Source organism: Phascolarctos cinereus, unplaced genomic scaffold, assembly GCF_003287225.1.
Source record: "Phascolarctos cinereus isolate Bilbo 61053 unplaced genomic scaffold, phaCin_HiC Scaffold_4;HRSCAF=312, whole genome shotgun sequence".
Lineage (NCBI taxonomy): Eukaryota > Metazoa > Chordata > Mammalia > Diprotodontia > Phascolarctidae > Phascolarctos > Phascolarctos cinereus.
The window spans coordinates 171,358,221-171,381,837 of NW_027555847.1; the positions used below are offsets into that span (position 1 = coordinate 171,358,221).

The following is a 23,617-nucleotide window of genomic DNA, read 5'->3' on the forward strand; positions in this document are numbered from 1 at the left end:
TCAGGGAGAAAGCACTAAAAAGTAAGGATATTACGAAAGGGGAGCATCACCTTAGGAGGTGAAATCTTAATTAGACCTTGAAAGATTGTAAGAAGCAGAGGTGAGGAAGGAATGTATTAAAGCCTGTGTCGAGGCATGGAGATAGGAGGTAGGAAAACCTAGTTCTGGAAATAGAAGCAGGTCAGTTTGGAACATAAAATACATAAAGGGGAATAGTACAAATTAAGTCCAGAAAGGTAAACCAGAGCTATTTAGGGCTTTAAATGCCAGACTTTAGTTTTAGTTTGCATTTTATCCTAAAAGCATTAGAGAATCACTGAAGCTTCTTAAGCAGGGTGACATGATCAGATCAGTTCTTTATTTTTTATTTTTTTTATTTGTTTTGAGCTCACATACAAAAAGACAGAAAAAAAACATTTCCATGTACACAACACAACATAAAAAGAGAATTCAATATGAAACCATGAAGTCGCCATTTCACATGGTTTACCTTAAAAAAAAACAACTTTGTAATAGATACTTCATGTCATTTTCAAAGCTACCCTGCTTTTCTGTCCTTCCTTGTGAGTTTTGTTTTGTTCCCTGCTGTATACTTTTTACTTTTTTTCTCCCTCCCCACCCCACGCTAGAGAAGGCCATCATTAGACACACACACAAATAAATATATAAGACCATACATTACATGCTCCTATTTATCAGTTCTTTCTCTGGAAGTGGATAACATCTTCCTTCATAGGTCCTTTGTAGTTTATTTGAATATTTATAATTCTCCGAATAACTTAGTTGTTCACAGTTATTCTTTGAACAATATTGCTGTTACTATATATAATCTTCTCTTGGTTCTGTTCATTTCACTCTTCATTATTTCATGCAAGTCTTTCCATGTTTTTCTAAAATCAACCAATAATATTCTATCACAATCATATGCCACAGCTTGTTTAGCCATTCCCCAATTGATGGGTAACCCCTCAATTTCCAATTCTTTGCCACCAGAGAGCTGCTATAAATATTTTAGAACATACAAGTTCTTTTCCTTTTTCCCTGATCATCTTGGGAAACAGATCTAATATTGGTATTGCTGGGTCAGAGGGTATACACAGTTTTATAACTCTTTGGGCATAATTCCAGATTGTTCTCCAAAATGATTGGATCAATTCACAGTTCCATGACAGATTATTAGCATCCCAATTTTTCTACATCTCTTGGATCAGTTCTTTAGGAAGATATTTTTGATAGCTACTTGAAAGACGTATTGGAGAAAAAAGACTAGAAGCAAAGAGACCAATTTGTAAGCTATTATAGTAGTCTGATTGAGAAGTGACAAGAGCTGAACCAGTGTGGTGACTGTGAGTGGAGAAATGCATAGATGCAAAACATCCTATGGAGATAGCATGACAAGATTTGGCAAATGTTTGGCCATGGAGAGTGAAGAATTAGGTATATCTTCAAGGTTGAAACCTGAATGACTATAAGGGTAAGAAACAAAGTAGTGTGAATGAGGGATGGGTTAAGAGATGTAGCAAATGAGATCTGTTTTGGACATGTTGAATTTGTGATGCTGGCGGGACATAAAGGTGAAATTGTCCAGCAGGCAGTCGGTAGCTTCAGTATGTGATGGGCTGTCTTGAGGAAGAGTAATCAGATTTGTTCTGTTTGGCCTCAGAGAGGAGAATCAGAAACAACAGGTAGAAGATGCAGAGAGGCGTATTTAGTTTTGATATCAGGGAAAGCTTTCTGAGCAATGGAAATTTCCCCAAAATGGTAGAAAGAGCTGTCTTGGGAGGTAATGAATTCCCCCCATTGGAGTCCAGAGGACTACTTCCTAGATGATAACTGAGGTCCGTTTCAAGCTTAAAATTTGGTCCTATGATGTACTACTGGAGCTTAGGTTCTGTAACCCCATAGATGTATATAATAATAATAATAATAATAATAATAATACATTTTCCTAGCACTTACAGGTTTTCAAACTGTTTTCCATTATTTCATTTGATGCTCTCTACAGCCTAGTAAGATACTATGTTTTATCACCCCCAGGTGATAAACAGGTTCACTGAGGTTAAATGACAAACTTATGATTACCCAGCGAGTATGCACCAGATTTGAACTTTATGTTCCAATAAGGCTAGATTTGAGTCAAGGTTTTTCCTTTCTACAAGTCCCGTACTTGTATTACTTCACCACAGTGCCTCTGATCTGTGGACATTTAAACAAAAATTTTTCTTTTTTATTATGAAATTGATAATAATCAACAGACACAACAGTTCAATGTGCAGTACAAAAGAGAACAAAGAAGAGGATTGTATATAAACTGTGAACTTCTGTTTGTTAACAAAAAGTGAATATTAAATTTAACAATGTAGTAATGAAATTTTTCTTTCTTGTGAACTCTTGCTTTGTTCTGTTTTTTGTTTTATTTTATTTATATTCTCTTCTCCCTCCCCACCCCCACTTTTCACTACATCACTCCCTCCTTCCCCTGCCCCTAAGCCCATCCTTTTAACTAGTACAGTCAAGCTAAACAAATCAACATATTGGACATGCCTGGAAATGAGTTCTCATTCTGAGCTCTAGTTAGGGGCAGCTAGTTTGCTCAGTGGATGGAACTCTGGACTTGGAATTAGGAAGAATCATTTTCCTGAGTTCAAATCTGGCCCCAGACACTTACTAGCTGTGTGACCCTGGAAAAGTCATGTAATCCTGTTTGCCTCAGTTTCCTTATCTGTAAAATGAGCTAGAGAAAAAAATGGCAAACCACTCCAGTATCTTTACCAAGAAAACCCCAAATGGGGTCATGGAAGGTTGGAAACAAATGAAAAGCTGTAGTTCATCATCTTTCTAATCAGAGGTAAGAGGCATGCTTAATCGACAATCTTAGAGTAATGGTCATCTTGTTGATCAGAGTTATGAAGCCTTCTAGTTGTTTTCCTGAACATTATTGTGATCATTATGCAGGTGGTTCTTCTGATTTTCATTCATCAGTTCATACAAGTCTTAACATTTCACTAAATATTTCATGGTTATCATTTTCTGGCACCATAATATTCAATTATATTAATAAACCACAGTGTGTTCAGCTGTTCTCCAGTTGATAAGTACCTAATTTGTTTCCAGTTCTTTGGTACCAAAGAAGAGTTGCTATAAATATTATTGTAAATATGGGTCCTTTATGCCTTTCTTTGAACTTTTTGTTGGCAAATACCTAAAAGAGTTATTGCTGGGTGATTTAGTTTAGAGACTTCTGGGGCATAGTTCTGAATTGCTGCCCAGAACAGCTGGACCAATTCAAAGCCCCCATCAACAGTACACTATTATCCTTGTCTTTCCACAATCCCTCTACTATTTGCCATTTTCATCTTTTGACATTTTTGCCAATCTGATAGGTGAAGCTTTAGAATTTTTAAAATTTGCATTTTTTATATCATTAGTGATTTGGAACATTTTTTCACATGATAGTTAATAAACTTGAATTTCTTCTTTTGAAAACTGTTTATATCCTTGGACCACTAATTTATTAGGGATGACTCTTGTTCTTGAATATTTTTTAAATCTATTTCTTTTATCTTGGCTTCAACAGAGATATTTGAAATAAATGTTTTCTAATTGATGTATTTTCTTTTTATTCTAGCTACATTTTGTTTGAGCAAAAGATTTTAAATTTAATAAAATATGATATATGATTTACTTTCTTTTTCTCTTCAGTGATCACCTTGTTTGTATTTTTAATTGACCGCTTTTGTTTTTATTCTTCATTTTTGAATGCATCCCTCCCTCCATCCTTCCCTAGCAATTCTTCCCTTCTAACCTAGTGAAAAGGAAAGGAACCAATTCAAATAATTTTATTTATTTGATAAATACTATTAAATATTAAGCTTTCCAGTGACACAGGTCTCCTTTCAGTTCCTCTAATCAGACACTTCATCTCTCAACTCCAGGAATTTTTACTGGCTCTCTCCCATGAATGGAATTTTTCCCCTCCTCATCTCTGCCTCCTGGCTTCCTTCAAGACCCTGCTAAAATCCCATCTTCTATAGGGAAGCTTTCCTGATCCCCCTTAATTCCAGTACCTTCTCTCTGTTAGTTATTTCTAGTTTATCCTGTATATAGCTTTTTTTGGTACTTAATTGTTTACAAGTTATCTCCCCAATTAGATTGTGTGTTCCTTGAGAATAGAAGCTGTCTCTTTTGGGGGAAAGGGTTAAAGTGTAAGAAGACTGGAAACGTAGGGGAGTAAATAATGAAGGGCTTTGTCCTAAGAGATTTTTGTATTGTCACCATTTGCCTGAGATAGCAAATCCCATCTCTAGTTGGAAAAATGTAGCTGAGGCATCAAACTTTAGCCCTAGTGTTATCTGTTTGCTCTGTTCTTGCTCTGTTTGCAAAATTCCAGTTGGGAGACCAGCTAAATCCCCTAGTATTTGCTGATCAGTTTATGATTTTACCTGGCATAGGTCTTCCCCTTCTGCTTTCAGTTCTTCAGTGTGTAAATCTTTACTCTTCTGATTTGTCCTCTGTTAAAGTTCCAGTTGTATTCATCCTGCCTTGTTCTATATAAGATTTTTGGAAATGGTCCTTTGATTTTAGTGTATCATGGGACTTATGTGTGCTCTGAACATACAATAAACCAGTTATTAAAATGTCTTTGTGTGTTGATAAGTATGATTGGTTGCTGCATTTATCAACAAATACCTGAATATTTTTATATCAACTTTGAACTTCAAGCAGTGGATTTTATATTTAATTCTGGGAGTAGTGATAGGATAGGGAGCCTTTGGAGTTTATAGAGTGGGAGGGGAGAAAGGAATAAGTTAGGAACAATTTAATTAAGCAGCTACTGTGTGCCAAGCACTGCACTAAAGGTTTTACAAATATTATCTCATTTGGTTCTCACAACAGCCCTGTGAAATATATGCTATTATCATCCTCATTTTAAAGTTGGCTGAGAAAGACAAAGGTTATGACTTCCCTATAGTTAAACAGCTAGTAGGTAGTTGAGGTTGGATTTGAACTCAGGGCTTCCTGACACCAAGCCCAGCACTTTATCCATGGAGCCACCTAGCTGCCTCCAAGGGAGATGATGTGGTCGGACCTGTGCCGTTAGGAAGATCACTTCCAACAGCTGAGGGGAAGAGGACTGAAATGGGGAGTGACTTGTGGCAAGGAGACCAGTTGTAGACTATTGCAATAGTCCAGGCATGAGGGGAAGAGAGCTTGTGCCAGATCGGTGTCAAAGGGAAGGGGGTTGTATTTAAGAAATGTTATGAAGGCAAAGTTGACAGGCCTTAGCAACACATTGATTATAGAGGTTTAAGAGAGAATGAGGAGTTGAGGCTGACACTTAGGTTGTGAACAGGGTAACGGGGATGATGGTGGTGCCATAAACTCTCATTTGGAACTCAGGAAGAGGGAAGTGTTTGGCGATAATGAGGTCAGTTTTGGACACCTGCTTTTCTTTGTATTCTTCATATTAATAATTCCTTTAATAATGTAGGGAATAAGTGTAGTCAGAGTAAACAAAATCATCTTTCTGGCTTAATGGATTTAGAGAACCCTAGAGAGTAAGCCAAAAACTTAATTGAAACAATAACTCCAGTAATGTAGCAGCATATGAAATAAACCCTCAAAACCATCAGTCTTTTTAAATGTTACCAAAAAAACTGTCAGGAAGAGATAGAAAAAGAAAAATTCTATTCAAAATAGCTGCAGACTGTATACAATATCTGGGAGTCCCACTACCAAGATGCACACATGAATTATATATAAATAAAACCACAAAACACATTATAGAAATAATGACAGAACTAGATAACCAGAGAAATAGCAATTGCTCATGGTAATTGCTTAATATAACAAAATTCATATAACTACTTAATTTTTACTGATTTTCTGCCATACCTATCGAAGTACCAAAGGGTTACTTTATAGAACTAGACAAAATAATAACAATTCATTTGGAGGAACAAAAAAATCATGACTATCAAGGGAAATGAAAAAAAAGTGGGAAGGAAGGGAGCTTGCTAGTAGTAGATCTCACATGGAAAGTTTCTGATTAAGAAACAGAGTAGGTACTGAAATTCCAGAAGCAAATGAGCATAGTAGTAGTATAGTATTCTGTAAATCAAAGAACTCCTGGTAATAGGGTAAGGACTCACTACTGTATTTGACAAAAGCTTTTGGGAAAGCTCTGAAACTGCCCTTCTGGCAACTTTTGGACTGACTTCCTCTGGAGAGGGCCTGAGTCACTGAAGAACAACGTGATGGTTCTGTTTCTTCTGAGTTCTGCAAGAAAGGACACTCCCTCAGGATGGTATGGAGGATAAAAATTTTCCACTTCAGCTGCAATTAAATCTCTCTGAAGAATGTGAGGGAAGGGAGTTTAGAGAGTGGCTGGTGCAGCTGTGGCAGCAGATGGAGGAGACTGCCGGGGGACTGATTCTCTGAGGCTTGTTGGAGTGGATGGAGTCTTTTCTTTTCCCCAGAGAGAAACTCAACTTACTGAGCAAATCCAGCCGAGAGTAACTCGATGACGACTCAGAAACTGTTGGTATAAAGGCAGTTGCTCCACTTGGTTTTTCTCTTCCGTTGTACTGCTGCATGAAATAAGCTTCATGGTTCATGACTAAGTCTTTTCTACTTAAAATGTTGCCTACTGGTTATTTGCATTTAAAAAATGATTTACTAGATACAGATAAGGTAATTTTAATTGTATCTTGAGTTTGTGTTTCATTATAGAGAATATGGTAAAGGGGGAAATCTGTAGATATTATGCCAAAGTCAGCTCCTTTCAGTTTAACAATCAGTAGATTTCCTAGAAGCTCAGAGCATTTTATGAAATTTTTTTCAATCCTCACCCCGCTCCCTTCTTTCCATCCACTATAATAGGTCTTTTTGCACCTCTTCATGTGATACAATTTACCCCATTTTGCCTTTCCTTTCCCTCTTCTCCCAGTGAAATCCTCTTTCTCACTCCTTAATTTTTTAATATCATCCCATCAAAGTCAACCTAAACCTGCACCCTCTATGTATACTCCTTCTAACTGCCCTAATAGAGATATACTTCTTAAGAGTTACAAGTATTGTCTTTCCATGTAGGGATGTAAAGAGTTTAACCTTATTGAATAACTTAAGAGTTTTTTTTTCCTGTTTACCTTTTTATGTTTCTCTTGAGTCTTGTATTTGAAAATTGAATTTTCTGTTCCACTCTGGTCTATTCATCAGGAGTGTCTGAAAGTCTCCTATTTCATTGAATGTCCATTTTTTACCCTGAAAGATTATATTCAGTTTTGCTGGGTAGCTGATTCTTGGTTGTAATCCGACATCCTTTGTCTTCTGGAATATCATTTTCCAAGCCCTCCAGTTCTTTAATATAGAAGATGTTAAATCCTATGTAATCCTCACTGTGGCTTCTTGATATTTGAATTGTTTCTTTCTGGCTGCTTGCAGTATTTTCTCCTTGACCTGAGAGTTCTGGGATTTAGCTGTGATATTCCTAGGAGTTTTTATTTTGGGATCTCTTTCAGGAAGGGATTGGTAGATTCTTTCAATTAGTATTTTATTCTCTGGTTCTAGGCTATCAGGGCAGTTCTCATTGATATTTTATCGAAAGATGCTGTCCAGCCTCTTTTTTTTTTTTATCATGGTCTACAAGTAGTCCAATAATTCCTAAATTATCTCTCCTGGCTCTGTTTTTCCACATCAGTTGTTTTTCCAATGAGGTATTTTATATTTTCTTCTATTTTTTCATTCTTTTGATTTTATTTGATTGAGTCTTTTAAAAAATTTTTTTTATTTTTCTATTTTTTATAATTTTTAAAGATTCATTAATTTATTTATTTTTAGTTTTCAACATTCACTTCCACAAGATTTTAAGTTCCAGATTTTCCCATTTTGTCCCTCCCGCAACCCCAAGACAGTGTTCATTCTGAATACCTTTTCCCATAATCTGCCCTCCCTTCTGCCTCTTTCCCACCCCCCTCATCCCCTTCCTTTTTTGTTTTCCTGTAGGGCAGGACAGATTTCTATACTCCATTGCATGTATATCTTATTTCCCAGTTGCATGTGAAACAATTTTTTAACATTTGTTTTTAAAACTTTGGGTTCCAAATTTTTTCCCTTCCTCCCTCCCCACCCATGTTCATTGAGAAGGCAAGCAACTCAATACAGGTTATACTTGTGTAGTCATGCAAAACACTTCTGTAATAGTTATGCTGTGGAAAACTAACTATATTTCCCTTCATCCTATCTCACCCCCCATTTATTCTATTCTCTCTTTTGATGCTGTCCCTCCTCAGAAGTGTTTCTTTCTGATTGCCCCCTCCCCCAGTCTGCCCTGCCCTCTATCATCCCCCTGCTCTTTTATCCCCTTGCCCCCTATTTTTCAGTAGGGTAAGATAACTTTCCATACCCAATTGAGTGTGTATGTTATTCCCTCCTTAAGCCAAATCCAATGAGAATAAGATTCACTCATTCCCTTTCACCTTCCCCCACTTCCCCTGCACTGTAAAAACCTTTTCTTATCTGTTTTATGTGAGATAATTTACCCCATTCTACCTCTCCCTTTCTCCTTCTAGTATAATCCTGTGTCACCCCTTAATTTTCTTCTCCAGATATCACCCATTCATCTTCAACTCACTTTGTGCCTGCTATCTATCAATCTATCTATACATAAATTTTTTTTCCCTTCAACTACCCTAATACTGATAAAGGTCTCATGAGTTACAGATATCATCTTTCCACATAGGAATGTAAACAGTTCAACCTTAATAAGTCCATTATGATTTCTCTTTCCTGTTTACCTCTTCATTCTTCTCTTGAGTCTTGTATTTGAAAGTCGAATTTTCTATTCAGCTCTGGTCTTTTCATCAAAAATGCTTGAAAGTCCTCCTTTTCACTGAATGTCCATTTTCCCCCTGAAGGATTATACTCAGTTTTGCTGGGTAGGAGATTCTTGGCTGTAATCCTATCTCCTTTGCTCTCTGGAATATTATATTCCAAGCCCTCTGGTGCCTTAATGTAGAAGCTGCTAAATCCTGTGTTATCCTTGTAACAAACATGCATGGTCAAGCAGAACAAATTCCCACTTTGGCTGCATCCAAAAAGCGTGTGTCTCAACCTGCATGAAGAGTGCAATAACCTCTGTCAGGGGGGACGTAGCATGTTTCATCATGGGCCCTCTAGAATCATGTTGGTCTTTGTGTTGATCAAAGTTCTTAAGTCTTTCAAAGTTGTTCATCTTTATAATGTTATTGAATAAACCCTACCTGACTTTTGCTTACTTTGTTATGCATCAGTTCACACAAATCTTCTCGGGTTAAACTGAAACCAACTCTTTCACCAATTCTTATGGCACAATAGTATTCCATTGTATCTGTATAATTTGTTTAGCCATTGATGTGTACTTCCTCTTTAGTTTCTAGTTCTTTGCTTTGTTGTTGTTCCGTCATTTCAGTCATGACTGACTCTTCATGACTCCATTTGGAGTTTTCTTGGCAAAGAGTGGTTCGCCATCTCCTTCTCCAGCTCATTTTACAGATGAGGAACTGAGACAAACAGAGTTAAATGACTTACCCAGAGTCACACAGCTAGTAAGTGTTTGAGGCCAGATTTGAACTCAAGAAGATGAGTCTTCCTGACTCCAGGCCCCTGCACTCTCTCTGCTGTGCCACCTAGCTGCCCCTAATTCTTTGTTACCACAAAAGAACTGTTATAAATATTTTTTTATGTTACAGGTCCTTTTCCTTTGTCTTTGATCTCTTTGGTGTCAAAGGGTTTTCAGTAACTTTTGGGCATGGTTCCAAACAATGCCCTGGAATTGAACATACACTGCCCAAATAGCACTTGTCATGGCAGCAAGGCAAAAAGAGAGAGTACCACATTTGGACTCAAGACATGGGATTAAGTCCGGCTCTAAAACTTGCTAGCTATATAACTGTGGGAAAGTGATTCTCTTTAAACCTCAATTTTTTCATCTGTGAAGTGAGAATAAAAATATACTTCCTATATCATTTTGTGAAGAAAGCTTTGGCAAGTCATAAAATCTTATACATATAAATGTGAGTTATTATTAGTATTATTTTCCCCTGGGTTGTTTTCTATGAACTTATAAGAATATAAACAATTTACTATTATAGGCCCCCACCTGTCCCCTCTTCTGGAAAAGATGACATGACACAATATTTTTATAGCCAATCAGAGTTAAGATTTTCTAATGGAGGATAAGCCAGATCTTTTTCTAGCAAGTAATATAGCACAAGAGCTGTGGTTTGTGGTTGGTTACTAGGCCAACACAATTTACTTTGGCTCTTTGAGAATACACATATGCAAATCTCATTTCTAATGGAAACTTCTTATGACACATGATAAAATTTTAGTATCCAGGGTTATACTTATCTTTTAAAATACTTAACTTTTTTGGCACAAGACAGGTCCTCAAAGACCATTTTCACATGCAGAAGTGCTTTACAAATTTACATTATAAAAGGCATAATAATTTTATAATAGTATACAAAGCAACTTGCAAAATTCAGTTCCTTCACTCGAGCAGCTGCCACTCTGTTTAGAAAAGACGTGTGTGTGTGTGTGTGTGTGTGTGTGTGTGTGTGTGTGTGTAAGTGTAAGATAATTTGAGAAGAGATCACTTACATTACAGGGATTAAAAATGATTTCCTATAGAAGTTGGGGGGAGTTGAATTTTGAAAGAAGCTAAGAATTCTAAGAGAGGGATATGAAAAGGGAAGACATTCCAAACATGGGAGATAGCCTGTGCAAAGGAATAGAGAGATGGTACGCTAATTTTGGGGTTACAGCAAGTAGGCCAGTTGGGTTATAGTAAAAGTGCATGAAAGGGAGCAATGTGAAATAAGTCTGGAGAGGGAGGCTAGAGCCAGATTGTGAAGGGCTTTGAATAATAAAGTAAGGAATTAATACTTTATCCCGCAAGAAATCATGCCACTGATGCTTCCTGAACAAAGGTGAAATGTGGTCAGAGCTGTGTTTAAAAGGTAGATTATTTTGGCAGTTATGAGAGAGATGAATTGGAAAGAGATGAGACTGAGAGCTGGAAGTCCAGTTAGGATGATGTGAAATATTTCAAGGGAGAAGAATAAATGATGTGGACTAGGGTGGTGGCTTTATGAGTGGAAAGAAGACAGAGCAGAGAGATATTGTGGAGAAAGAATTGAGTATGAGAAGGAAGTTTCAAATGACTCTGGTATCTTTGCCAAGAAAACCCTAAATGGAGTCACAAAGAGTCGGACACGACTGAAAAATGACTGAACAGCAAATAACATCAATCCTAAGGAAGTTTCTGGCACTTATAAAGTTGTTTCATGTAATACTGCACTTTCAAAAGAGCAATTAATCATCTTAGATTTTGGATTTAGGTGTACATGTTGTTTCCTCCAATAGAATTCATTATATATAGAATTCCTTATATTCCAATAGAGTTCCTTGAAAGCAGGAACTGCTTTGTTTTTGGCTTTGCATTCCCAGTATCACACATATACATTAGGTGCTTAATAAATGCTTATTGAGTAAGTCTATGCTTTTTAAATAATCTGCACAGTTAAAGTTGACATTGAATGAATTGAGGTCACCACTGAATGGAATTCATTAGGTATAAATTTGTGATTCATTTTTGATGTGTTATGGACTTATAGATGAGCTCATGTAGTATTGAGACTTTCAGCATAATTATTAGATTTACATAAAAAGTAAATTTAAACGATAGAGGTAAAGGAAACTCCTGAGTAGTGAATAGGAGGTAGAATGCTCCTTGTTGGGCTGGATAAGCAAGGGCCTTTGGTGCACTTATGAATTGTTAGAGGAAAATGAAATAGATCCATATGGATTGTACCTGGCATTATTTCTTCAAATGAAGCTCTACCATTGATCCTGAAGGATAGTGGAGCAAGGATAAAAAGGGGTAGGAATGGTGCCATCTTGCTCTAGTATTTTTCTCATTGTTCATAGCTTCTGTAGAAGAATACATATAAATTACAGTCTTTAAATAATAGAAATTGTCTAAGCAGAAAAAGACTTTCCCCTCATTTATAATAATCTTAGAGTTTTTTATAGTTTACATAGATTTATAGGCATTGACAATTTTTTCCTCTGGTTAGTTGTGCCTTTACTGTTCCTTTTACAGACAAACTATTTTAGATTCATTTGTTTTTGCTGCCAGTCTGTGAAATGGATCATTATAGACACGGGCAGCAAAATGTAAGTGGCAAAGGCCTATATTTGTACCTTGAGTAGGCAATATTTTGGTTTCCTGAAGCTGTTAATCACTAATATTTTTGGATGGAAGCCAATGTCTACTATCAGTAGTCAGATTTTAGTTTTTTAAAGATGCTTGACAATAATAAAATTTGGATAGTTTTTATTTAGCTGTTGGCCAGTTACTCTTATGGAGAACAACTTTACTAAACAAGTAACAGTATTAGAAATACAAATACTAACAACTGTAATGGTATTACCAAAGAGGCCGTTTATTCAGAAGTCTTTTATTCTAAAATGGTGCTGAGGGATTATTTTGGTCAACAAGAAAGACTTAGATTTTTTATTTGACAGTGGAAAAAAAGCTGTGACTTTTAAAGAGGAGTTTCTATTAAAGAAATAATAAGATGTATAATTACTTTCATTTGTTTCCACTTGGACTATTTATTTATTACATGGTGGTGTCTAAATGTAAATTTAATAACCCTGAACCATGATGACTGTGTGGACAATTTAGTGTGATTGGTAGCACATTGCTCATATGTACCTTGAAATTAAGATATTTTTAACGTTTTGTTACACTGGAGTCCATCAATCATAAGCATCAAAAAGTTCTTTTGGAGGTTTCCTAAATATATGTATGTTTTCTCAGAGAACATGAAGATATTCATGAACATTTTTGTTTTCTGAAGACATCTACCATATTTCTAGAGGACTGGCACCAAGGATTGCCAAGAGGTTAGGATACAAGGATGAAGACTGAAAACCTAATTTGTATGCTTTGAGCTTATGTGCCATTATATTTGATATGTGTTGCAAATGTTTGAATAAATCCTTTTAAAAAATGTAATTGCTAGAAACAAGTACAATTTGACCTATCCTTAATACTTCTGAGTGTAATTAGTAGAAACAAGTCCAATTTGACCCATCCCCAATACTTCTGAGTCTAACAGAACAATATGTCTTAGATAATTAACCTTATTCTGTTTTAGGCCACCAACAATCTCTTTTCTTCTTTTTCCAGTGTATACTATCTGCTCTTCCTTAAGCAGAAATGGATTATATTTTCCCCTCCTATTATAAATTATGAGTAAATTAACCCCCATTTCTACAAAATGATAGAAAAAAATTGGCAGGCATTTTTCTCTGTATTATACCCAGACTTGAAAAAAGTGTGTCTCTTTCAACTTCCTGCTACACAAACTGTACTTTAATCATCGACTCTTACAGTTTGTAAATTAAAGTATCATCTTAGCATTTTGTTTGAATTATAGCATTTTATGTAGTAAAGGAAAATGTACAGAATACTATATCCTAAGCAATTTTGAAGGCCTTTCTGGATAAACTGAAATAGCTTAGCATGAACAGATGATGATTAGAAGGAGCTAGGTAAGACCCTAAGCTGAAGGTATTAGAAAACCCCTTTAGACACACTAAATTTTAATGAACTTTCAGCCATATGTTACATACATAGGCAAACACCAAAATTTATTTCATTTTACTTCAATTAAAAAAAACTGTGTAAGTACCTAGTCTGTGAAAAGCAATATGAGGAAATACAGCTCCTGCTTATTAACATAATAAGAAGAGGATAAGACAGGTATGTACACAAATAACTTTGATAGAAAGTTGGATGTGATAATTCCAAAGGAGAGATGATTTAGAAAAACTGCTATAAGAACTTTGAAGCAAGAGTACAAGAGTCCTTTCAGTTTGAAGTAGGGAGGGGCAGCTAGGTGGTGCAGTGGATAGAGCACCAGCCCTGAAGCCAGGAGGACCTGAGTTCAAATCCTGCCTCAGACCAAACACTTGACACTAGCTGTGTGAGTCTGGGCAAATCACTTAACCCCAATTGCCTAAAAGCAAAAAAAAAAAAATTTGAAGTAGGGAGAAAGCTTCGTGGAGGTAATACCCAAGTTAAGTTTTCAAGAAAGGAATTTTTAAAAGATGGAGATAGGGTGAGGAGAATACATTGCAAATATGGGAGTTGAGATAAGCAAAAGCACAATCATGGGAGAGGGCAATATAAGAATAAGATGATGAATAGTCCATTTTTGCTGAAATGTGGAGTAGGTGGAGGGTTGCATAAAACACTTTGATTTTTTTTAAAAATTTTTAAAATTTTTTTATTTTTAGGCAACTGGGCTTAAGTGACTTGCCCAGGGTCACACAGGTAGTAAATGTGAAGTGTTTGGTCTGAGGCCAGATTTAAACTCAGGTCCTCCTGACTTCAGGACCAGTACTCTATCCACTGCGCCACCTAGCTGTCCTAACACTTTGATTTCTTAAAGGAAATTGCTTATATTGCATAGCCGGTTGGAGTTGCATTGTGGAAGATCTAAGGTGACAGGAAAAGAAGCTGAAACCTTCTTTGGTAGGTGATGGAAAGCCAATGAAAGCACAGGGTGTTCCTTATTCTTGGAATGCTCTCCACTTTACCTCCACAGGGCCTTACCATTTGCAGTGCTGTTGTGCCCCAGGGTCACTCTCTAGATCTCCAGGCCTTGACATGTTTTTTTTTTTCATAGTTTTACATTCCATGTTTGAGGCCAACATTTTCTCCTTCAGCTCCTTCCCTACCCATTGAGAAGGCAAGCTACATGTAACTCATTATATATGTGAAGTCAAGCTATTAGCCATGTTGTGAAAGAAAAAGAAAAGCATGAAAAAAAGTGAAAAAAGTTTTAATCTTCAGTCAGTTCATCAGTTCTCTCTGGAGGTAGGCAGCATTTTCCATCATGAGCCTTGAAATCTTCTCTAATATTTCTAATTTCTCATGTTGCCCTGTTAGAATGTGAACTCTGGGAGCAGAGACAATGCCTGGTAGAGTGTTTTGCACACAGTGAGCTGTTAAATGTTTTTTCATTCATTCATCAGAACCCCTACCTCCTAAAGGCTACCTACCTACCACTTCCAATAGTTCTTTCCTGATCTCTACCCATTCCCCAAGCCTTCATTACTTTATTTTTGTAGGTATTTCACATTTACTTATTTGTGTATGAATTTTATTTCCCCGGCTAGTAGAATGCAAGCTCTCCTTAAAGGCAGAGATTATTTTAATTTTTTTCTTTGTATGCCCAATGTCTGGCAAACAGCAGGTATAAAAGTAAATGCCTGTTGAATTTCAGAAGTGACAGGTTTAGAGTGGTATGTTAGAAAGATTTTTTGTAAAGGTCAGTTGAGCAGTTATAAAATTCTAGATGAGAGTTGATGAAGCCTTGAAATAGAGTTTTTGCAGTGGGAATAGAATGGAAAGAAAGCTTTGAAAGAAAGCTTTCTTGGATGGAGAATCAAGTAGGGTGATGTAAGGTCAGATGATTCTAAACATTTGAACCTGGGTGCCTCGTAAGGTGATGGTATTCTTGCATCTAAGATTAGATGAGAAGATAATGAGCTCTTTTGGAACATGTGGAAGTTGAGATGCTAGTGGGTCATCTGGACAGCAATATCAAGCAGACAGTTAGGAACAGGGTACATTACTTTTAAAAGTCATTAGTATCCTGGACCAAATACTCATTTTAAGTAATGGAGAACACTTATTCTGGCACCAGTATCTAACGCTGAACCAGTATTTAATTAGCTTCTTTGTCCTTCACATTGTTCAAGAAACAGGTGTTTATGCAACAGTTTTCTCTTTTTAAAGCAATCAGATTCAAGCACCATCTTTGCTTCTATTATGCAAGCCAAATATATTGTTGAAAAGGATAGGATTAGAATCTTTCTCTCAGCTGTAGTTTGGAATTGTTGACTTGTAGGCATAAACCACTGCTTAATTTATAGGTGTTTCATGTAAAACATTCCATTTATTTAACTGGAAAGTAAAGGAGCTAGACTTTATATCTAAGGTCCTTTTGACTTGTACGTTTAACCCGACAGAGGTCATTTTCATTTTTTTTCCTTAAGACTTATCTTTTCTGAAAGACACTATACTTCACATTTAAGAATTACAGAATGTTAAATCTGGCAAATACCTTAGAGATCATCTAGTCCAACCCTGTCAACTTACAGAGGAAGCTTAAGGCTATATATATAAAAAAGTTTAGGTTATACCCCGATAATCTATGTGTTAGAAACTATGAAACTACATGTAAGGCAAGCAATCACAGTACATCAAAAATTTTTTTTTATTTGAGACACAAAAATGCTGAGATATCAAACATTTTCTCATTAGCTACAATATTGCCACTATGTACAAAATATCTGATGATAAATGTGCTACACATATAAAAATACAGTATGCATTACATATATACAGTACAATGTGCAAAATGTATGGCATTCAAACATGATATGGAATTAATTTCAGGGGTGCAAACAGCAAATACAAAGGCATCATGGTTTTTTTTTTTTTGAAACAGAAAGGCAGTACATGAATGGAACGTCCCCTCCCCTTTGCCATATTTTTTGTTTTAATAAACTAGTGCTTAAAGAATAGAGTCCTAGAGACTGTGGTATCTTTCTTCTTTTTTCATAAAGTGAGATGCTAAGACAATGTGACTATGAAAATAAGAAGAGAAACACCTATTACACTCCACATTTGTATTGCAAGCAAAAATTGAAGAAAATTCACTTCCACCTGGAAAGGTTAACTACTATGAAATATATTTTTTTTAAAACAAAAAAACACATCTACGCTATTATACATGGAAACAATCGTAGAATATCTACACCTTTATGAAAAGTATGACTTCAAATAGTTAACACCTTTTTGGGATTTATTTTGAGATACCCTCAAATTTAAAATACAAAGTGCCTTCTTTTGGCATAATTCTTGGCAATGCCTTTGGTTCCTTTAAAGCAAGTTTGTATTACTGTCTTTTTACTGGAGGATGAGTACTTTTGATACTTAACCACCCCTTCACCCATCTCACAAAAAATGAGTAAGTTTTCTTACAACATTATGTTTAGAGGTACTTGGTATGATTGTAGGTGATTGTATTTACTTTGTTAAAGCCTTATCTTGAAAGCAGTTGGCATGAAGTCATTCAGACCTCTATAGTTGTGCATATAAACCTACTAAGTTTTGCTTTATTTGACCACAGAGAGCACACTCTGTGGAACAGTTCTCTATTATGTGTTGTTGTATGATTGACATTAATTAGTAATGTTTGACACGCTATTTTCCAATAGCAGTGAAAAAGTATTTTTGTAAACATATACGGCTTTTGAATTAGAGCTCTCAAATCTAAGATTTTGAGTGGAAACACTTTTTTTAAAGATATGTTTTCTAAGACAATGCAGGAGGAAGTGCCTGGAAAATATATAGACCTGCCATAACAACATGCAGAATTTGTAATTTTAAAAATTATGTACTGGAAATATTTAAAAATGAACACTAAAGAGCATTTCAACATGTACGGTTTTAACAATTAAAAACAAAGCCAAAATAAACCCAGAACAAAAAAAAATCCTGTTAATTTTCCAGTTTTAATTTAAATTACTTAGAAGTTTAGTTGTCTATATTAAGGGTGCAATCCAAATAAATGTTCATGCAATGTTATGCTTGTCTGCACCTAACATTTATGTAATATATATACATATCTCTACACACATATATTATACATATATGCATGTATGTATATATTATATAATGTCCTTCCAGTTAAAGTATTCTGATTGGAGGGAGGGGGGCTGTTTTTTTGATCTCTAATAGGGTAGGGCAGTATGATCTTGTGAGTAATGTCACTCAATTAATATTCAGTAACGTTTATATTGGTAGTTAACTCATTTCCTCAGACTTTTATTGCTTTGCTGATAATGGCTATTGAACACACTGAACAGGATTTTTTCCTTTCAAACCTGCTTTTTAAAAAAGTAAATAAGTTATTTTGTGGTGCTGTTATATCCCTATCTACATATGTTCCTGACATTATTTTCCATAGAGATGGCATGAGAATAGATATATTTTAAATTTAGGTCCCTCTAAAACAGCTTAAAAGTCCCCTAAATGCTAACCGGTCTTTTGCCTGGGGCCAAGTTTATTTGCACAAAATGAATAGATTCAAACAAAGAAGATCCACTCATTTTATTCACTTGTTGAAGATGGCCATATATGATAGATAGTCATCCTTGGCCATTTTTATTGACTGGGAAGTGAGCCACAACGATTGGAATGGTCAGTGGCCGTGTATGAACATGTCCTGAGTTAAGCTTTGGTGACAAAAATAGAGATATGATTTTAGTGGTTTTTACTCCGATAAAATAGGGTATTCCTTAATATACTTATGTCCACTAAATTAAATGATTGAGCAGAAATATTTTATTTTTCCTTGTCTTCAAAAGGCAGCAAGTTCAACTTGATACTAGTGTATCTTTTGCAACTCAAACTGTACTGCAAAATAATGTTATCAGTTGGTGACAGTTTTTTTTTAGAAATTTCAAAGATTTAAGTAAGATCTCTTCAGTATTACAAAAATATTCATATAAAACACACAAATAATGTTCAAGCAAGAATTGTTTCTACAAATTGGGAATACATATATATGTATACACACATATGGCAAATTCTATACAGTAGTTTGCACATTTCAGGAAAACACTCTAAAGTAAACCATTAAGCCATTCTACAAGGTTTTCTAATAGATGCTGTTCTGAAATGCACAAGATAATTGTATACCTCTACATTACAGGTAATCTGATAAAATCTTTGCTAAGATTATTTTTTGTTTACCTCCAAGCCTATCCCCAAATGACCTGATCCATATAAAGTAGAAAGCAAAGGTTGACACTAAATGTTTTTAAAGTATGAAGGAGTTGTGACAGGGACAAGAGATAAAATAGATAGTTACGAATTAATGTTTTCTTGGCAATGTAAAATATTTTTCGATGATATATAATATGACTTATAAACTATATACATGCTAATTGAATATTCAACAGTTTAATTTTACATGGTGCTTTTACTATGGCTAATTGAAACTGACCTTAAACAGAAATTTTTCTTTAGGAAACTGACACTCCTTTCTTGAACCCCAACCTTGTACATTCACATAATAAACACTGAAACAGGTTGAGGGTTATTTTCTTACATTATCTTCTTTGGTCTGTGATTACACACTGCACATTTTAAAATACAATGATCCTAAACATGAGTTTAGTATCCTGTAAAGTAATAATAATAAATTCATGATTGTGTCTGGCTACCCAAAATAGCCTAGTGGAATGGTACATGTGCGTGCACAGTTAATAACTGCAGACTCTCTTTCCAAACTAGTTATGGTTTCTTTACTAGAAAATGATAAACTGTTGAGAGTACTTTCATTCACAACATCATCTATTTTTTGTGAATGACTTTATGTAATAAATGTACTCTGTTTTAACTCATTTATGGTTGAAAAACAATAAATGTTATGAACATCTTCCTCAGAAAAATGTGTTTACAAATAGGGATTATGAAAATACAAAGATATTCAAAGATATTTAAAAAGCTACCATTAGTTATAAAGTTAATGAATCCCTACAACTCCATGGCAGTTGATCTTATTTTAAGGAATTATTCAAAACTGAATACCATATTCTAGTGTGTAATGTGGGCAATTTAAAAACCAAAAAAATCCTCATAAAAGACCAGATGACAAACATGTAACATTTTCCAAAGTTAAATACTTCTGCCACTGAAGCCATTTTCTCACTTTCTCCAAGCAGAAAGATTTCTACCAGAAAGATGTCATCATCAAATATGGTGGAGACTCTGTTATCTCACTTGGTCAGGGAATGGGGTACTACACATGCAAGGATCACTAATTTTTTAATTCTTCAAGTAAAATAAAATACACAACACTAAAACTACACTAAACATAATTTAAATCTCTGAGAGTTCCAGAAGGCACTTCAGGATCTGGTGTTGCTTCAAAGTTATGAAGTGCCAATTAACAGAGTTCCAGTGTTCTGGCTGACTGAATGATGGATAAACACAATTTTACCACACTTGGTAAAATGTATAAAACTGAAGAAAATTCTGAAATGAGAACAACTTTTAGTTAAGAGCACATCTAGAGAAAAAATTCCTAAATCCTTTCCAAGCAAAGAGCCTGGTTAATTCCCTGGGAATTTTTATGGGAATGTCATTGAATGGATTACAAAGGCATCATCAAATCTGGATGTAGGGCTCAAACAGATGAGATGGATAAAGAAATACCACTGTCCTAATACAAACTGCAAATACTTAGAGTAGGTTTCAGCCCATCTATTTTTAATTGTTATATGTTTATATGACTGTTTAAAATTATGAAATTTTACAGTGAAGAATTTTGGGAAATTATTAAGAAAATTCACAATAACCAAATATGGACTACCATTTTTTCCTTGACCAAAAAAAGTACTAACAGAACCTCCAGTTTTTTTATTTTTAGACACCCTACTCCTTTAACATTACTTGAGGAGTTAGAGCTCTTGTATAGTTCATAGTTACTAAGCAAATGAAGCTTCAAACTGGATATCAGTTGCAATGAACAAAAATCAGAGTAGAAAGAAATCTCTATTTAAAAGTGGCCCTTAAAAATACCTTTGTAGGGGCAGCTAGGTGGCGCAGCAGATAGAGCTCCGGCCTTGGGGTCAGGAGGACCCGAGTTGAAATTCGGCCTCAGACACATGACACTTACTAGCTGTGTGACCCTGGGCAAGTCACTTAACCTTGATTACCTCACAAAAAAAGAGCAAAACAAAACAAAAAACCCCTTTGTAATCATTATAGGAATGTTGCCAGATACTTTACATACTCTTCCTTTGTTTTCTATTTTAACCTGACCAGGTCAAAAAAAGATTTAATGCTAGAGTTTTCTTTTTCATTCTTTGAGATGGATTTGGTGATCAGAAATATAGTTCACAAGGAAATAAATGTAGAACAAGTAAGTCTTCTAGGTACTCTAGAGTTATTAAACAAATAGAACCACAGAATACCTATATTCCTACCCCAAAATACTCTGTACAAATTATAATGTCAAATAGTGTACAAATAACTGTCTGATATACATATTAAAAAATCAATCTAATCAAGCCAGAATGTTGCTAAGTTTCAGTGTTATCAATATACCTGGACTTTTTACAGGCTTGTTCATGATAGTACTTTTGAAAGAAACCCTCTTTTTATAGTGAATAAGTTTTCCCATGAATTTAAATCTGGGAATCCAAAGTAAGATTTCAAAAAGTCACAAAGCAAACCACAGTAACAAAAAAAAAAAGTTCAAAAGGCTTCCGAACCAAAAGACATCAGCCATAAGGGCCTTGTCCCTGAACTGGCCAGGTCTCTTTCTTGCCTTTTAACTCCCTAATGAATCTTGATGTTGGCTCAGGCTCTTTACAGGAACAATCAAGTGCAGTGATTTCTTAACTTCCCCTCAAACTAGCTCTTTGTTTCTGCTTTAAACTGAAAGTTAAAATCAAAATGAGCTGTTTGCCTTTTATTCAGAGTCTTAAAGTAACCACAGAGGTTTACACGTAGTTGATTTAATATCTACAAAGGGCTCTTGGTGCTATTTTCTACAGGTACTCTTCTTTTCCATGTTTTGTCTAGTGGTAGTTTTCATCATTGAGGTCCTTGTAGCAACTATTTTTTCTTGACAGGTATACTTCTCAGATGGCCCTATGCTATATTAAATCATAGAAAAAGAGAAATTCACTGCTAAATGCAATGAAGTGTTTGTAGAATTTGTTTCAGGGCCTATCACTTTGTATTCATTCATTCTATGATAACATTTTAATTGCAAAGCTGCAGCTGTGGACCTTTCCCTTAAACTCGCCTCCAAGAGAGTTATTTACATGCTCTTATTATAGCTTTAAGTTCTGAGACCAAAAAATCTAATTTTAGTCCCAGTGTAACTGTAAGTCTTGTGGATCTAAAAAGTCAGTGGAAAACATACTTGGAGCAGCAGAGCTGAGAGGAGTAAGCCCTGAAGAGGAGTTAGGCATAGTAATGTCTAACCATTCCATATTGTCTAAGTTTGAATCAGGAAGGTCGAGAGACAGACAGGAATTATTTGCAGCAAATTGTGCTTCTGAAGTTTCCATAGGAGAATGTGAATGATCCAGCATGCCTGAGTGACTTAGCAGATCATTTTGGAGATCCTCAATCAGAGAGAATGATTCTCTGTCCTCGCTGTTACTTGTTAGTTGAGGAATTTCACTTGCTGAAGGTAAAGTTCCATCTAAGAAAGCTTCTAGTTGGTTCTCTAAGCTGATGGACAAACTGTTAATCGGTTCTAAGGATACTGGTGGCGCCATTTGGACTTGTGGTGGTGGTCGCGATACCACTGTATTTACTGGCATTGTGGTGATATTGGCTGTCACTGGTCTCATTTTGGAAATAGGAGAAGGCTCTTCTTTTATAGGGAGAGAAATCTCTGTATAAAAAAAAGTTTTAAAAAAAATAGATAAACCTTTTATTATTCAATCATTATTTATTATTATATAAACCTATTATTATTATTCAGTACAATTACAATCTATTGCAAAATTAATTTTGCCTTTATGTACTTTTGGTACTTCTCACCAAGAAGCTGAATGACTTGATCCAATTAGCATAAATTTGCCATAGAGCTAGAAAAAAGACTACAGCAGCATTCGTACTCACCATTACCCAACAGAACATATTTTCTCATCAACTTAAACATACTGCTTGAGGTGCTTGTGGTAATGGATCATTTTAGCTTGAAAGCTTAATATATGTTCATATTCTCTGGAATGTTTGTCATTTTTAGGGTGATTTTAAATAAGTTTAAAGTTAATCATATTCCATTTGGAGGCTGTGTGTGTGTGTGTGTGTGTGTGTGTGTGTGTGTGTGTTTTAGGTCTTTTAAAGCTGAAGACCTGAAATCTTAGGACTACAATTGAGAAGTTTTTGTTTTAATTACATCACTAATTTGCCTATTTTAGAAGTACTGATATCTTAAAAATTAATTTCATTAAATTTTTTTAAAGCATGGGCAGGGCAGTGATCCAAGCACATCAAAGTAATTTCTTTTAGCTTATGTTACAAAGAAAGTATTTGCATTACATGTTTTTTTCCTCATTTGCCAAACAGGTTAATATCATAACATGATTTGATCTGTCATCTCCGTGTTTTACTTTTAAGAAAAGCACCAACACATAATTTGTTCTATTTTGTACAGTCCTCATATAGAGTCACGAGGGCGTGTAACACATTATACATTTTACCCTTTTCTTTGAGGCTGATCATTTGTTCGACTCAACTTTTTGGCTTATTTTCTGACATTACATAAAAGTTTGAGGATTTGGCAATGACTTGCCAAACACTAATCGTGACGTCAGCTCATGTGGCATTTTAGTGTACCATCTGCTACATAGTACCCACTCCCATTTCTCTGAATATCACTGAATAAAGAATTGTATTCTTTCATTGGAGGATCTGAGTTACATAGTTTGTGTTAATTCATATATCTTATGG

At 35.3% G+C, this 23,617-nt stretch overlaps 2 protein-coding genes across 7 annotated transcripts in view; one reads left to right on the forward strand and one right to left on the reverse strand.

Moving 5' to 3' along the window:
• LOC110198335 (uncharacterized) overlaps nucleotides 1-23,617 on the forward strand; it is an 87,213-nt gene that overhangs the window by 4,370 nt on the left and 59,226 nt on the right. The window lies entirely within an intron of this gene.
• MRTFB (myocardin related transcription factor B) overlaps nucleotides 16,317-23,617 on the reverse strand; it is a 179,661-nt gene continuing 172,360 nt past the window's right edge. For all 5 annotated transcript variants that reach the window (XM_078152783.1, XM_078152782.1, XM_078152785.1 and 2 more), the window contains one exon: nucleotides 16,317-22,553. In XM_078152783.1, coding sequence (XP_078008909.1) covers nucleotides 22,018-22,553 — 536 coding nt within the window. In that variant the 3' untranslated portion in view covers nucleotides 16,317-22,017. The remainder of the gene's footprint in view (nucleotides 22,554-23,617) is intronic.